Source organism: Nerophis ophidion, linkage group LG14 (genome assembly GCF_033978795.1).
Source record: "Nerophis ophidion isolate RoL-2023_Sa linkage group LG14, RoL_Noph_v1.0, whole genome shotgun sequence".
NCBI classification, from domain to species: Eukaryota; Metazoa; Chordata; class Actinopteri; order Syngnathiformes; family Syngnathidae; genus Nerophis; species Nerophis ophidion.
In genome coordinates, this window is record NC_084624.1 from 52,175,278 (window position 1) to 52,191,412 (window position 16,135).

A 16,135-nucleotide genomic window follows, 5' to 3' on the forward strand; every position below is an offset into this window, starting at 1 on the left:
GGCAACCCCCCCCCTCTAGGGGACCGAAAGCAATGGATGTCGAGCGGGTCTAACATGATACTGTGAAAGTTCAATCCATAGTGGCTCCAAGACAGCAGTGAGAGTCCCGTCCACAGGAAACCATCTCAAGCGGATCAGCAGCGTAGAGATGTCCCCAACCGATACAGGCGAGCGGTCCATCCTGGGTCCCGACGAGCGGTCCATCCTGGGTCTCGACTCTGGACAGTCAGTACTTCATCCATGGTCATCGGACCGGACCCCCTCCACAAGGGAGGGGGGGACATAGGAGAAAGAAAAGAAGCGGCAGATCAACTGGTCTAAAAAGGAGGTCTATTTAAAGGCTAGAGTATACAGATGAGTTTTAAGGTGAGACTTAAATGCTTCTACTGAGGTGGCATCTCGAACTGTTACCGGGAGGGCATTCCAGAGTACTGGAGCCCGAACGGAAAACGCTCTATAGCCCGCAGACTTTTTTTGAGCTCTAGGAATCACTAATAAGCCGGAGTCCTTTGAATGCAGATTTCTTGCCGGGACATATGGTACAATACAATCGGCAAGATAGGATGGAGCTAGACCGTGTAGTATTTTATACGTAAGTAGTAAAACCTTAAAGTCACATCTTAAGTGCACAGGAAGCCAGTGCAGGTGAGCCAGTATAGGTATATATGTATGTATATATGTATATAAAGGTATATACAGTACAGGCGTAATGTGATCAAACTTTCTTGCTCTTGTCAAAAGTCTAGCAGTGACATGTCATCAGCATGCCACTGTGAATTGTTCCTGTTTGCGGATGACTCGGCCCTGCTGGTATCCGGCAAGGACAAGTCACAGGTGGAACAAATCCTCAGTGCTGAACTCCTCAATATTTGCACCTGGCTTGCTGACAACAAGCTATCCATACACTTAGGTAAAACGGAATCCATCCTATTTGGGTCCCATATAAACCTTAAGAAAGTCAGTGACTTCACTATAAAAGTGGGTGACATTGTTATCACCAGGAAAGATGAGATCACCTACCTAGGTTCCATACTAGAGGCTAATCTCTCCTGTGATAAAATAGCAACCAAGGTGATCAAAAAGGTCAACCAAAGAACGAGATTCCTCTACAGAATCTCCTCTCTGGTCAACAAAAGCACCTTGAAGATTCTAGCGGGAACTCTCATTCAACCCTTCTTCCATTACGCTTGCACCTCCTGGTACCCCAGCACCTCCAAAACCCTCAAATCTAGACTCCAAACATCTCGGAATAAGTTAGTCCGGTTACTTTTAGACCTCCACCCCAGATCACACCTCACTCCAACCCACTTGTCCAAAGTGGGCTGGCTCAGGGTGGAGGACAGAGTAAAACCATTTGCACTGAGCCTAGTCTATAAAATCCGCTACACCTCCTTGATACCGAAGTACATGTCAAACTACTTCCTTAACTGGTACAAAATGCGGCTGCTAGACTTTTGACAAGAACAAGAAAGTTTGATCATATTACGCCTGTACTGTATATACCTTTATATACATATATACATACATATATACCTATACTGGCTCACCTGCACTGGCTTCCTGTGCACTTAAGATGTGACTTTAAGGTTTTACTACTTACGTATAAAATACTACACGGTCTAGCTCCAGCCTATCTTGCCGATTGTATTGTACCATATGTCCCGGCAAGAAATCTGCCTTCAAAGGACTCCGGCTTATTAGTGATTCCTAGAGCCCAAAAAAAGTCTGCGGGCTATAGAGCGTTTTCCGTTCGGGCTCCAGTACTCTGGAATGGCCTCCCGGTAACAGTTCGAGATGCTACCTCAGTAGAAGCATTTAAGTCTCATCTTAAAACTCATCTGTATACTCTAGCCTTTAAATAGACCTCCTTTTTAGACCAGTTGATCTGCCGCTTCTTTTCTTTCTCCTATGTCCCCCCCTCCCTTGTGGAGGGGGTTCGGTCCGATGACCATGGATGAAGTACTGGCTGTCCGGAGTCGAGACCCAGGATGGACCGCTCGTCGGGACCCAGGATGGACCGCTCGCCTGTGTATCGGTTGGGGACATCTCTACGCTGCTGATCCGCCTCCGCTTGAGATGGTCTCCTGTGGACGGGACTCTCGCGGCTGTGTTGGAGCCACTATGGATTGAACTTTCACAGTATCATGTTAGACCCGCTCGACATCCATTGCTTTCGGTCCCCTAGAGGGGGGGGGGTTGCCCACATCTGAGGTCCTCTCCAAGGTTTCTCATAGTCAGCATTGTCGCTGGCGTCCCACTGGATGTGAATTCTCCCTGCCCACTGGGTGTGAGTTTTCCTTGCCCTTTTGTGGGTTCTTCCGAGGATGTTGTAGTCGTAATGATTTGTACAGTCCTTTGAGACATTTGTGATTTGGGGCTATATGAATAAACATTGATTGATTGATTGATTGAAATGACCGCCATAACCACAACACCAGGGGGAGCTCCACAAACCACATTAAACCCAGATTCCGATCTAACAAAGGTTTTAACTCATTCTCTTTCTATGCCACATCAATGTGGAATGCACTCCCAACAGGTATAAAAGTAAGTGCATCTCTATCCTCCTTCAAAACCGCTCTAAAACAACACCTCCAGGCAACTTCAACACTTTACTAATACCCTCCTCCATTTACAGCCCATCTCCCCGGATTATAAATAACCTAATGTAAATAATTAAATGTACTTCTAATGTACTTACTTGTCCTTATGCTATGTGAACTCACTATGTTCTCTGCTGGCTGTACATATCCTACTAAGTCACACCTACACTGTTTCAAAGTCCACATTTCTCTGTTGATGCAATTGTTGATGACTGAAGTTCTGATATCAACCAAAGCTCCTCATCCCACCCCCCGGATTGCAAATAATGTAAATCAATCAATCAATCAATCAATGTTTATTTATATAGCCCCAAATCACAAATGTCTCAAAGGACTGCACAAATCATTACGACTACAACATCCTCGGAAGAACCCACAAAAGGGCAAGGAAAACTCACACCCAGTGGGCAGGGAGAATTCACATCCAGTGGGACGCCAGTGACAATGCTGACTATGAGAAACCTTGGAGAGGACCTCAGATGTGGGCAACCCCCCCCCCCCCTCTAGGGGACCGAAAGCAATGGATGTCGAGCGGGTCTAACATGATACTGTGAAAGTTCAATCCATAGTGGCTCCAACACAGCAGTGAGAGTCCCGTCCACAGGAAACCATCTCAAGCGGATCAGCAGCGTAGAGATGTCCCCAACCGATACAGGCGAGCGGTCCATCCTGGGTCCCGACGAGCGGTCCATCCTGGGTCTCGACTCTGGACAGTCAGTACTTCATCCATGGTCATCGGACCGGACCCCCTCCACAAGGGAGGGGGGGACATAGGAGAAAGAAAAGAAGCGGCAGATCAACTGGTCTAAAAAGGAGGTCTATTTAAAGGCTAGAGTATACAGATGAGTTTTAAGATGAGACTTAAATGCTTCTACTGAGGTAGCATCTCGAACTGTTACCGGGAGGGCATTCCAGAGTACTGGAGCCCGAACGGAAAACGCTCTATAGCCCGCAGACTTTTTTTGGGCTCTAGGAATCACTAATAAGCCGGAGTCTTTTGAACGCAGATTTCATGCCGGGACATATGGTACAATACAATCGGCAAGATAGGCTGGAGCTAGACCGTGTAGTATTTTATACGTAAGTAGTAAAACCTTAAAGTCACATCTTAAGTGCACAGGAAGCCAGTGCAGGTGAGCCAGTATAGGTATATATGTATGTATATATGTATATAAAGGTATATACAGTATAGGTATATATGTAGATATATATGTATATAAAGGTATATACAGTATAGGTATATATGTATGTATATATGTATATAAAGGTATATACAGTACAGGCGTAATATGATCAAACTTTCTTGTTCTTGTCAAAAGTCTAGCAGTGACATGTCATCAGCATGCCACTGTGAATTGTTCCTGTTTGCGGATGACTCGGCCCTGCTGGTATCCGGCAAGGACAAGTCACAGGTGGAACAAATCCTCAGTGCTGAACCTCTTAATATTTACACCTGGCTTGCTGACAACAGGCTATCCATACACTTAGGTAAAACGGAATCCATCCTATTTGGGTCCCATATAAACCTAAAGAAGGTCAGTGACTTCACTATAAAAGTGGGTGACATTGTTATCACCAGGAAAGATGAGATCACCTACCTAGGTTCCATTCTAGAGGCTAATCTCTCCTGTGATAAAATAGCAACCAAGGTAATCAAAAAGGTCAACCAAAGAACAAGATTCCTCTACAGAATCTCCTCTCTGGTCAACAAAAGCACCTTGAAGATTCTAGCGGGAATTCTCATTCAACCCTTCTTCGATTACGCTTGCACCTCCTGGTACCCCAGCACCTCCAAAACCCTCAAATCTAGACTCCAAACATCTCGGAATAAGTTAGTCCGGTTACTTTTACACCTCCACCCCAGATCACACCTCACTCCAACCCACTTGTCCAAAGTGGACTGGCTCAGGGTGGAGGACAGAGTGAAACCACTTGCACTGAGCCCAGTCTATAAAATCCGCTACACCTCCCTGATACCGAAGTACATGTCAAACTACTTCCTTAACTGGTACAAAATGCGGCTGCTAGACTTTTGACAAGAACAAGAAAGTTTGATCACATTACGCCTGTACTGTATATACCTTTATATACATATATATCTACATATATACCTGTACTGGCTCACCTGCACTGGCTTCCTGTGCACTTAAGATGTGACTTTAAGGTTTTACTACTTACGTATAAAATACTACACGGTCTAGCTCCATCCTATCTTGCCGATTGTATTGTACCATATGTCCCGGCAAGAAATCTGCGTTCAAAGGACTCCGGCTTATTAGTGATTCCTAGAGCCCAAAAAAAGTCTGCAGGCTATAGAGCGTTTTCCGTTCGGGCTCCAGTACTCTGGAATGCCCTCCCGGTAAAAGTTCGAGATGCCACCTCAGTAGAAGCATTTAAGTCTTACCTTAAAACTCATCTGTATACTCTAGCCTTTAAATAGACCTCCTTTTTAGACCAGTTGATCTGCCGCTTCTTTTCTTTCTCCTATGTCCCCCCCTCCCTTGTGGAGGGGGTCCGGTCCGATGACCATGGATGAAGTACTGGCTGTCCAGAGTCGAGACCCAGGATGGACCGCTCGCCTGTATCGGTTGGGGACATCTCTACGCTGCTGATCCGCCTCCGCTTGAGATGGTCTCCTGCGGACGGGACTCTCGCTGCTGTCTTGGATCCGCTTGAACTGAACTCTCGCGGCTGTGTTGGAGCCACTATGGATTGAACTTTCACAGTATCATGTTAGACCCGCTCGACATCCATTGCTTTCGGTCCCCTAGAGGGGGGGGGGTTGCCCACATCTGAGGTCCTCTCCAAGGTTTCTCATAGTCAGCATTGTCACTGGCGTCCCACTGGATGTGAATTCTCCCTGCCCACTGGGTGTGAGTTTTCCTTGCCCTTTTGTGGGTTCTTCCGAGGATGTTGTAGTCGTAATGATTTGTGCAGTCCTTTGAGACATTTGTGATTTGGGGCTATATAAATAAACATTGATTGATTGATTGATTGAAATGACCGCCATAACCACAACACCAGGGGGAGCTCCACAAACCACATTAAACCTAGATTCTGATCTAACAAAGGTTTTAACTCATTCTCTTTCTATGCCACATCAATGTGGAATGCACTCCCAACAGGTGCAAAAGTAAGTGCATCTCTATCCTCCTTCAAAACCGCTCTAAAACAACACCTCCAGGCAACTTCAACCCTTTACTAATATCTCCCTCCATTTACAGCCCATCTCCCCGGATTATAAATAACCTAATGTAAATAATTAAATGTACTTCTAATGTACTTACTTGTCCGTATGCTATGTGAACTCACTATGTTCTCTGCTGGCTGTACATATCCTACTAAGTCACACCTACACTGTTTCAAAGTCCACATTTCTCTGTTGATGCAATTGTTGATGACTGAAGTTCTGATATCAACCAAAGCTCCTCATCCCACCCCCCGGATTGCAAATAATGTAAATCAATCAATCAATCAATCAATGTTTATTTATATAGCCCCAAATCACAAATGTCTCAAAGGACTGCACAAATCATTACGACTACAACATCCTCGGAAGAACCCACAAAAGGGCAAGGAAAACTCACACCCAGTGGGCAGGGAGAATTCACATCCAGTGGGACGCCAGTGACAATGCTGACTATGAGAAACCTTGGAGAGGACCTCAGATGTGGGCAACCTCCCCCCTCTAGGGGACCGAAAGCAATGGATGTCGAGCGGGTCTAACATGATACTGTGAAAGTTCAATCCATAGTGGCTCCAAGACAGCAGCGAGAGTCCCGTCCACAGGAAACCATCTCAAGCGGATCAGCAGCGTAGAGATGTTCCCAACCGATACAGGGGAGCGGTCCATCCTGGGTCTCGACTCTGGACAGCCAGATAAATAATTCATTGTATATACTATGATGACTGTATTATGCTGATAGTATATATTTGTACCATGAATTGATTAACGTGGACCCCGACTTAAACAAGTTAAACTTATTGGGGTGTTACCATTTAGTGGTCAATTGTACGGAATATGTACTGAACTGTGCAATCTACTAATAAAAGTATCAATCAATCAATCAAAGGTCAGACATTGTTTGTACCTCAGTAGCCTCAATTGGAGCTCACTGCGCTTTGGCAGGACTGTTTGGAGGAGGCCAACAAAAGGTAGTAGAAGCATTTAAGTCTCACCTTAAAACTCATTTGTATACTCTAGCCTTTAAATAGACTCCCTTTTTAGACCAGTTGATCTGCTGTTTCTTTTCTTTTTCTTCTATGTCCCACTCTCCCCTGTGGAGGGGGTCCGGTCCGATCCGGTGGCCATGTACTGCTCGCCTATGTATCGGCTGGGGACATCTCTGCGCTGCTGATCCGCCTCCGCTTGGGATGGTTTCCTGCTGGCTCCGCTGTGAACGGGACTCTCGCTGCTGTGTTGGATCCGCTTTGGACTGGACTCTCGCGACTGTGTTGGATCCATTGTGGATTGAACTTTCACAGTATCATGTTAGACCCGCTCGACATCCATTGCTTTCCTCCTCTCCAAGGTTCTCATAGTCATCATTGTCACCGACGTCCCACTGGGTGTGAGTTTTCCTTGCCCTTATGTGGGCCTACCGAGGATGTCGTGGTGGTTTGTGCAGCCCTTTGAGACACTAGTGATTTAGGGCTATATAAGTAAACATTGATTGATTGATTGAAGAAGGCAAAGTATGCGAGTATTGGAGCAATGGTTGGCGGGCAAGATGCCAAACCATCGAAGTGAGATACTGGGGGGCAATTGTGGGCCAATCCCTTTGCAAGCCCAAAGAACTGCAGCAAATTTTAGGGATCAGCCAGCAAAGGGCCATCAAGTTGGCGACTGAGGCAACAGAAGCTGCGTGGAGGTGGCTGTAGATCAAGAGGGTAGAAGCGAGGCAGGTAGGGTAGCGTTACCTGGATGCAAGCTGAGGCCTGATCCACCGCAGCTGAGTCGCCCGGGGCTCTGATTGTTGAAATCTTTATCCATACTTGGTTAAGATTTATGTCACTAGATGAACTGTGAAGAGTGTATTCAATCAATCAATCAATGTTTATTTATATAGCCCCAAATCACAAATGTCTCAAAGGACTGCACAAATCATTACGACTACAACATCCTCGGAAGAACCCACAAAAGGGCAAGGAAAACTCACACCCAGTGGGCAGGGAGAATTCACATCCAGTGGGACGCCAGTGACAATGCTGACTATGAGAAACCTTGGAGAGGACCTCAGATGTGGGCAACCCCCCCCCTCTGGGGGACCAAAAGCAATGGATGTCGAGCGGGTCTAACATGATACTGTGAAAGTTCAATCCATAGTGGCTCCAAGACAGCAGCGAGAGTCCCGTCCACAGGAAACCATTTCAAGCGGATCAGCAGCGTAAAGATGTCCCCAACCGATACAGGCGAGCGGTCCATCCTGGGTCCCGACGAGCGGTCCATCCTGGGTCTCGACTCTGGACAGTCAGTACTTCATCCATGGTCATCGGACCGGACCCCCTCCACAAGGGAGGGGGGGACATAGGAGAAAGAAAAGAAGCGGCAGATCAACTGGTCTAAAAAGGAGGTCTATTTAAAGGCTAGAGTATACAGATAAGTTTTAAGATGAGACTTAAATGCTTCTACTGAGGTAGCATCTCGAACTGTTACCGGGAGGGCATTCCAGAGTACTGGAGCCCGAACGGAAAACGCTCTATAGCCCACAGACTTTTTTTGAGCTCTAGGAATCACTAATAAGCCGGAGTCTTTTGAACGCAGATTTCTTGCCGGGACATATGGTACAATACTATCGGCAAGATAGGATGGAGCTAGACCGTGTAGTATTTTATACGTAAGTAGTAAAACCTTAAAGTCACATCTTAAGTGCACAGGAAGCCAGTGCAGGTGAGCCAGTACAGGTATATATGTATGTATATATGTATATAAAGGTATATACAGTACAGGTATATATGTATGTATATATGTATATAAAGGTATATACAGTATAGGCGTAATGTGATCAAACTTTCTTGCTCTTGTCAAAAGTCTAGCAGTGACATGCCATCAGCATGCCACTGTGAATTGTTCCTGTTTGCGGATGACTCGGCCCTGCTGGTATCCGGCGAGGACAAGTCACAGGTGGAACATCTCCTCAGTGCTGAACCTCTTAATATTTACACCTGGCTTGCTGACAACAGGCTATCCATACACTTAGGTAACTGTTACCGGGAGGGCATTCCAGAGTACTGGAGCCCGAACGGAAAACGCTCTATAGCCCGCAGACTTTTTTTGAGCTCTAGGAATCACTAATAAGCCGGAGTCTTTTGAACGCAGATTTCTTGCCGGGACATATGGTACAATACAATCGGCAAGATAGGATGGAGCTAGACCGTATTGTTGCTGTTCTTAATGGAAGCCATAGAAAACTCCCGTTAGCCCAATTGTTAGCCAGCTCGTATTTGCCGTATACTACAAATGAGAAGGCATTAGAAAAACAAATACCAAATGTGTTCTTGTCTTACAATATGGTAAAATTCCCCCTAAAAATGCACTTCCCCTTCAAGAGCTGGATCATTTATGAACCACCCATTTCAATGACTCATTACTTTACAGTATTTTCATAGCTTTACTTAACATTTAAGCAAAAATCAATTATTTAAAATTCAATCAATCAATCAATGTTTACTTATATAGCCCTAAATCAATAGTGTCTCAAAGGGCTGCACAAACCACTACGACATCCTCGGTAGGCCCACATAAGGGCAAGGAAAACTCACACCCAGTGGGACGTCGGTGACAATGATGACTATGAGAACATGATACTGATGATACTGATGACTATGAGAACATATGAGAACATGATACTGTGAAAGATCAATCCATAATGGATCCAACACAGTCGCGGGAGTCCAGTCCAAAGCGGATCCAACACAGCAGCGAGAGTCCCGTTCACAGCGGAGCCAGCAGGAAACCATCCCAAGCGGAGGCGGATCAGCAGCGCAGAGATGTCCCCAGCCGATACACAGGCGAGCAGTACAAGGCCACCGGATCGGACCGGACCCCCTCCACAAAGGAGAGTGGGACATAGAAGAAAAAGAAAAGAAACGGCAGATCAACTGGTCTAAAAAGGGAGTCTATTTAAAGGCTAGAGTATACAAATGAGTTTTAAGGTGAGACTTAAATGCTTCTACTGAGGTGGCATCTCGAACTGTTACCGGGAGGGCATTCCAGAGTACTGGAGCCCAAAATGAAAACGCTCTACAGCCCGCAGACTTTTTTTGGGCTTTGGGGATCACTAATAAGCCGGAGTCCTTTGAACGCAGATTTCTTGCCGGGACATATGGTACAATACAATCGGCAAGATAGGATGGAGCTAGACCGTGTAGTATTTTATACGTAAGTAGTAAAACCTTAATTGAAAAAATTGAAAACAAATGATTGTAATGATATACAATTACTAATAACTTTACTATAATACATTCTTGTAGTTTCTTCTTTTTTTACCCTAGTACAAAATGTTGGACATGGAAAATAAAGAAGATATGTGGCTTTTCTCCTTCTTTTCACACCTGTTGTTGAAGTGTGTGAACATGATGGATTATTGCAATTACCCGTATCAAAGTGTGGAAATAAACATGCTAACCATTAATATGAAACCTGTTGCTCATCTTACCTACAAAAAGTGATTAGTTACAGTTACAAATGATTTCTCCCAAAAAGTAATTGAGTTAGAAACTGAGTTACCTCATTGTAAGAGTAACTAGTTACTGTGCAAAGTAACTGAGACGTTATTTTCATTTTGTGATTTTTTTACAACCACAACGACAAGGACGGGGCGAGGGTCACCACTTTTGTCAACAAATGCCTGAGCAAATTGTTTAAGAACAACATATTTCTCAAGCAGCTATTGCAAAGAATTTAGGGATTTCACCATCTACGCTCCGTAATATCATCAAAAGGTTCAGAGAATCTGGAAAAATCACTGCACGTAAGCGGCAAGGCCGAAAACTAACATTCAATGCCCGTGACTGTGGATCCCTCAGGTTGTACTGCATCATAAAGCGACATCCATATTTAAAGGATATCACCAAATGGCCTGAGGAACACTTCATAAAACCACTGTCAGTAACTACAATTCGTCACAACATATGTTAAAACTCTACTATGCAAAGTCAAAGCCATTTATCAACAACACCCAGAAACGCCGCCGGCTTCCCTAGGCCCGAGCTCATCTAAGATGGACTGATGCAAAGTGGAAAAGTGTTCTGTGGTCTGACGAGTCCACATTTCAAATGTTTTTTGTAAACTGTGGACGTGGTGTCCTCTGGACCAAAGAGGAAAAGAACCATCCGGACTGTTCTAGGGTGAAAGTGTAAAAAGCAGCATGTGTGATGGTTTGGGTGTGTATTAGTGGCCAAGGCATGGCTAACTTACACATCTGTGAAGGCACCATTAATGCTGAAAGGTCCATAAAGCTTTTGGAGCAACATATGCTGACATCCAAGCAACATTATCATGGACGCCCCTGCTTATTTTAGCAAGACAATGCTAAACCATGTGTTACAACAGCGTGGCTTCATAGTAAAAGAGTGCGGGAACTAGACTGGCCTGCCTGTAGTCCAGACATTGAAAATGTGTGAAGGCTAAAATAAAAAGCGGGACACTGTTGAACAACTTAAGCTGTACATCAAGAAAGAATGTGAAATAATTCCACTTCAAAACTCTATAAAAATAACTAAGTGTTAAAAGGAAAGGCCATGTAACACACTGGTAAAAATGCTTTTTGTGCAATGTGTTGCTGCCATTAAATTCCAACTTCATGATTATTTGCAGAAGAAAGTTTCTCAGTGTGAAGATGAAATATCTTGTCTCTGCAGTCTATTCTCTGGCCCCTCTTGGTCTATGAAATTTTTTTGCAAATCATTGTTTTTAATTAGCATTTAGCCCCATACAAGGTGACAACTTCACTGCTTTTGGCTTTCTTAAGTGTACACATCTTTTACTATATGTACTATTAGCATTACCTGCATCATGGTGTTGAAATAAACATAGGTACTATTGCTGTGAATATATGTGGTGTAAATATAGGTATTACTACCATTACCTGTATGGATGTAGAAGGTGGGGTTCTGGAGGTCAAGGTTGCTGTTCCTGTAGAACTCCTGGCAGACAATCAGAGGCGTGTACTTGCCCTCCGTCCTCTCGTATGCCAAGTTGCCAATGGTTAGGTCCTGAAGTCGGGTGTACTGCAAAGACGAGAGTCAACAAGTTGACCATGAACTCGCATGAAATATTTTTGCCGCACTTACTCTGTCGACGACGTAGCGAATGTGCTCATAGACGTCTGCTTCTGTGTACAGAACCTGACCTCCACGCTGGTGGTCCTTGTATCCTTTGAGAAAGATGTTGCGGAAGGTCATCAAGTTGTCGTCCTTAAACGTGACCATCATCTCGTTGCTCAGTCCAAAGGAGACCAGCTGAAAAAGAAGATTGGCCGCAGCAATGACAGTAATAAGACCACATTCACCTCCCAGGGGGTGATCAAGGCTGATGGGTCAAATGCAGAGAATAATTTCGCCACATCTAGTATGTGTGTGACAATCATTGCTACTTCAACTTTACCATACAGGAAGCAGCCTACCTGGGCGGTGATGATGACGATTTTCAGAATTTGCAACATCAGCTTCCAGGGTTTGCGACCCCTGGCTTTGTACTTCTGGCACGGGTTCATGAAGAAGTATTTGAGCCTGCGTCTCAGGTCGTCCACCAGCTCGGAGTCCATGTCGGGAGCGCCGAGACCCCACCCGCGGCGGCCATTGCGGTCGGGTCTTTGCTCGTCCGACCTGGCGGCCAGCAAGGGCTCAGACTCGTCCATGACGCTGACGACCAGCCCGGAATCAAACGCTGAACTTAGTAGTGAGTCAAGACAAAGCTTGAACCATTCCAGGCATTCTGATGTTTATCAAACGGGTTCTCCTGCATGAGCTAGCGCCGCCGTCACAGCAAAAAATTATGAAATTTAACTTTACCTCAAATCTTAAGTTGACGTATCGAAATAGGTTTTAAATGAACCCTCACAGATTTGCCAGTAAAAGTCATCACATTGGACAGTATATATATATATATATATATATATATATATATACATATATACATGTATATATAGACACATATATATATATATATATATATACATATATATATATACACATAAATATATATATATATATACACACACATGTATACATGTACATATATATATACATATATATACACATATATATATATACACATATACACATATATATATATATATATACATATATATACACATATATATATATACACATATACACATATATATATATATACATATATATACACATATATATATACACACATATACACATATATATATATATACATATATATACACATATATATATACATATATATATACATATATATACATATACATATATATACACATATATATATACATATATATATACATATATATACACATATATATATACATATATATACACACACATATATATATACATATATATATATATACACACATATATATATACAAATATATATATATATATACACATATATATACATATATATACACACATATATATATATATATATATATATATATACATATATATATACACACATATATATATACACATATATATACATACATATATATATACACACATATATATATATACATATATATATATACACACACATATATATATACATATATATATATACACACACACATATATATATATACATATATATATACACACACACACATATATATATATATATGACAAAACTTCATGTACAAACCCCGTTTCCATATGAGTTGGGAAATTATGTTAGATGTAAATATAAACAGAATACAATGATTTGCAAATCCTTTTCAACCCATATTTAGTTGAATGTGCTACAAAGACAACATATTTCATATTCAAACTGATAAACATTTATTGTTTGCAAAATAATCATTAACTTTAGAATTTGATGCCAGCAAAACGTGACAAAGAAGTTGGGAAAGGTGGCAATAAATACTGATAAAGTTGAGGTGTGCTTATCAAACACGTATATGGAACATCCCACAGGTGTGCAGGCTGATTGGACACAGGTGGGTGCCATGATTGGGTATAAAAACAGCTTCCATGAAATGCCAAGTAATTCACAAACAAGGATGGGGCGAGGGTTAGAACAACATTTCTCAACGAGCTATTGCAAGGAATTTAGGGATTTTACCATCTACGGTGCGTAAAATCATCAAAAGGTTCAGGGAATCTGGAGAAATCACTGCACGTAAGCGATTACATTACGGACCTTTGATCCCTCAGGCGGTACTGCATCAAAAATCGACATCAGTGTGTAAAGGATATCACCACATGGGCTCAGGAACACTTCATAAAACCACTGTCAGTAACTACAGTTGTTCGCTACATCTGTAAGTGCAAGTTAAAACTCTACTATGCAAAGCAAAACCCATTTATCAACAACACCCTGAAACGCCGCCGGCTTGGCTGGGCCCGAGCTCCTCTAAGATGGACTGATGCAAAGTGGAAAAGTGTTCTGTGGTCTGACAAGTCCACATTTCAAATTATATTTGGAAACAGAGGACGTGGTGTCCTCCAAAACAAAGAGGAAAATAACCATTTGGATTGTTATAGGCGCAAAGTTCAAAAGCCAGCATGTGTGATGGTATGGGGGTGTATTAGTGCCCAAGGCATGGGTAACTTACACATCTGTGAAGGCACCATTAATGCTGAAAGGTACATACAGGTTATGGAGCAACATATGTTGTCATCCAAGCAACGTTATCATGGACGCCCCTGCTTATTTCAGCAAGACAAGTGTTACAACAGTGTGGCTTCGTAGTAAAAGAGTTCAGATACTTTCCTGGCCCGCCTGCAGTCCAGACCTGTCCCCCATGGAAAATGTGTGGCGCATTATGAAGCGTAAAATACGACAGCGGAGACTCCGGACTGTTGAACGACTGAAGCTCTACATAAAACAAGAATGGGAAAAATTCCACTTTCAAAGCTTCAACAATTAGTTCCCAAATGTTTATTGAGTGTTGTTAAAAGAAAAGGTGATGTAACACAGTGACGGCGTGATGCAGTGGGTGAGTGGCCGTGAGCAACCCGAGAGTCACGTCAATTGTGTCCTGAGCAAGACACTTCACCCTTGCTCCTGATGGGTGCTGGTTAGCGCCTTGCATGGCAGCTCCCTCCATCAGTGTGTGAATGTGTGTGTGAATGGGTAAATGTGGAAGTAGTGTCAAAGCGCTTTGAGTACCTTGAAGGTAGAAAAGCGCTATACAAGTACAACCCATTTATCATTTATTTATGAACATGCCCTTTCCCAACTACTTTGGCATGTGTTGCAGTCATGAAATTCTAAGTTAATTATTATTTGCAAAGACAAATAAAGTTTATGAGTTTGAACATCAAATATGTTGTCTTTGTAGTTCATTCAACTGAATAAGGGTTGAAAAGGATTTGCAAATGATTGTATTCGGTTTATATTTACATCTTACACAATTTCCCAACTCATATGGAAACGGGGTTTGTATATACATATTAAACACAACTTCATGTAAAAAGGCTAATATAATACTATAATATTACATTGATAATAAGAGGTATGAAGCTAGCAGTAAGAGTAGGTCGTCAGCTGTCACCACGGCGATGAAGATAAAACCTGTGAGTCATTTTCAGCTTTTCCAGTTTAGGAATTCACAAACACAAGAAGAAAAACCTCTGTGTCAAATTGTAAAGTGTAAACCTCCCCAATATTGGAAAAATGTACCAAAGGCTTTGTTTCATTTATTGATTTTTATCTAATCAATGTTTTATTATTGTTGACATGCTCTAAAATTGTATTTCATTTTCTCAATACTTATTTTCCTCAATTAACTTTTTAATATCCTGTATGGTTATACATAACTATAAAACTACAAAATAATGGTGAAAATCTGTTCATTAACATTTAAAGCTGTCTATAGAAAATTAAATAAATGGAGTGAACACTTGCAGAATGTGTGTGTCACACTGTTGTCTTTGCGAGGGGAGGAGGAGCGGGGCCGCTAGTATACTCTACACACACACACACACACACACACACACACACACACACACACACACACACACACACACACACACACACACACACACACACACGCACACACGCACGCACGCACGCACGCACGCACGCACGGAAGTTGTAGCTCGTAACGTAAACATAATCCACATTCATTCATATTCATATTCATACACTAGTTTGTGCGGCACTGGAAGCAGTTGAGTGAAGTTTGTTGCCCAAGGACACAACGGCAGGGATTCGGACGGTGGAAGCTGGACTCGTACCGGGAACCATCATGCTGTTTCAACCATGTGAGCGACGTGGCTCAAAATAACAAACATAACTATGGTAAGTAAGGTAATGCAATTATTACAAATCATTTACATCAAACAAGTATTTTTACAAGTTGTTGTGTGTG

General features: G+C 42.7%; 1 protein-coding gene across 2 annotated transcripts in view; it reads right to left on the bottom strand.

The window, feature by feature from the left end:
• LOC133568836 (mucolipin-3-like) overlaps window positions 1-12,523 on the bottom strand; it is a 34,631-nt gene extending 22,108 nt beyond the window's left edge. The window contains exons 1-3 of one of the 2 annotated variants that reach the window (XM_061921006.1): window positions 12,230-12,523; window positions 11,898-12,065; window positions 11,693-11,834 (exon numbers count right to left, since the gene is read on the bottom strand). In XM_061921006.1, the coding sequence (XP_061776990.1) occupies window positions 11,693-11,834; window positions 11,898-12,065; window positions 12,230-12,463 (544 nt within the window). In that variant the 5' untranslated portion in view covers window positions 12,464-12,523. The remainder of the gene's footprint in view (window positions 1-11,692; window positions 11,835-11,897; window positions 12,066-12,229) is intronic. The other variant, XM_061921007.1, reaches the window with a different exon arrangement.
• Between the last annotated feature and the right edge of the window lie 3,612 nt (window positions 12,524-16,135).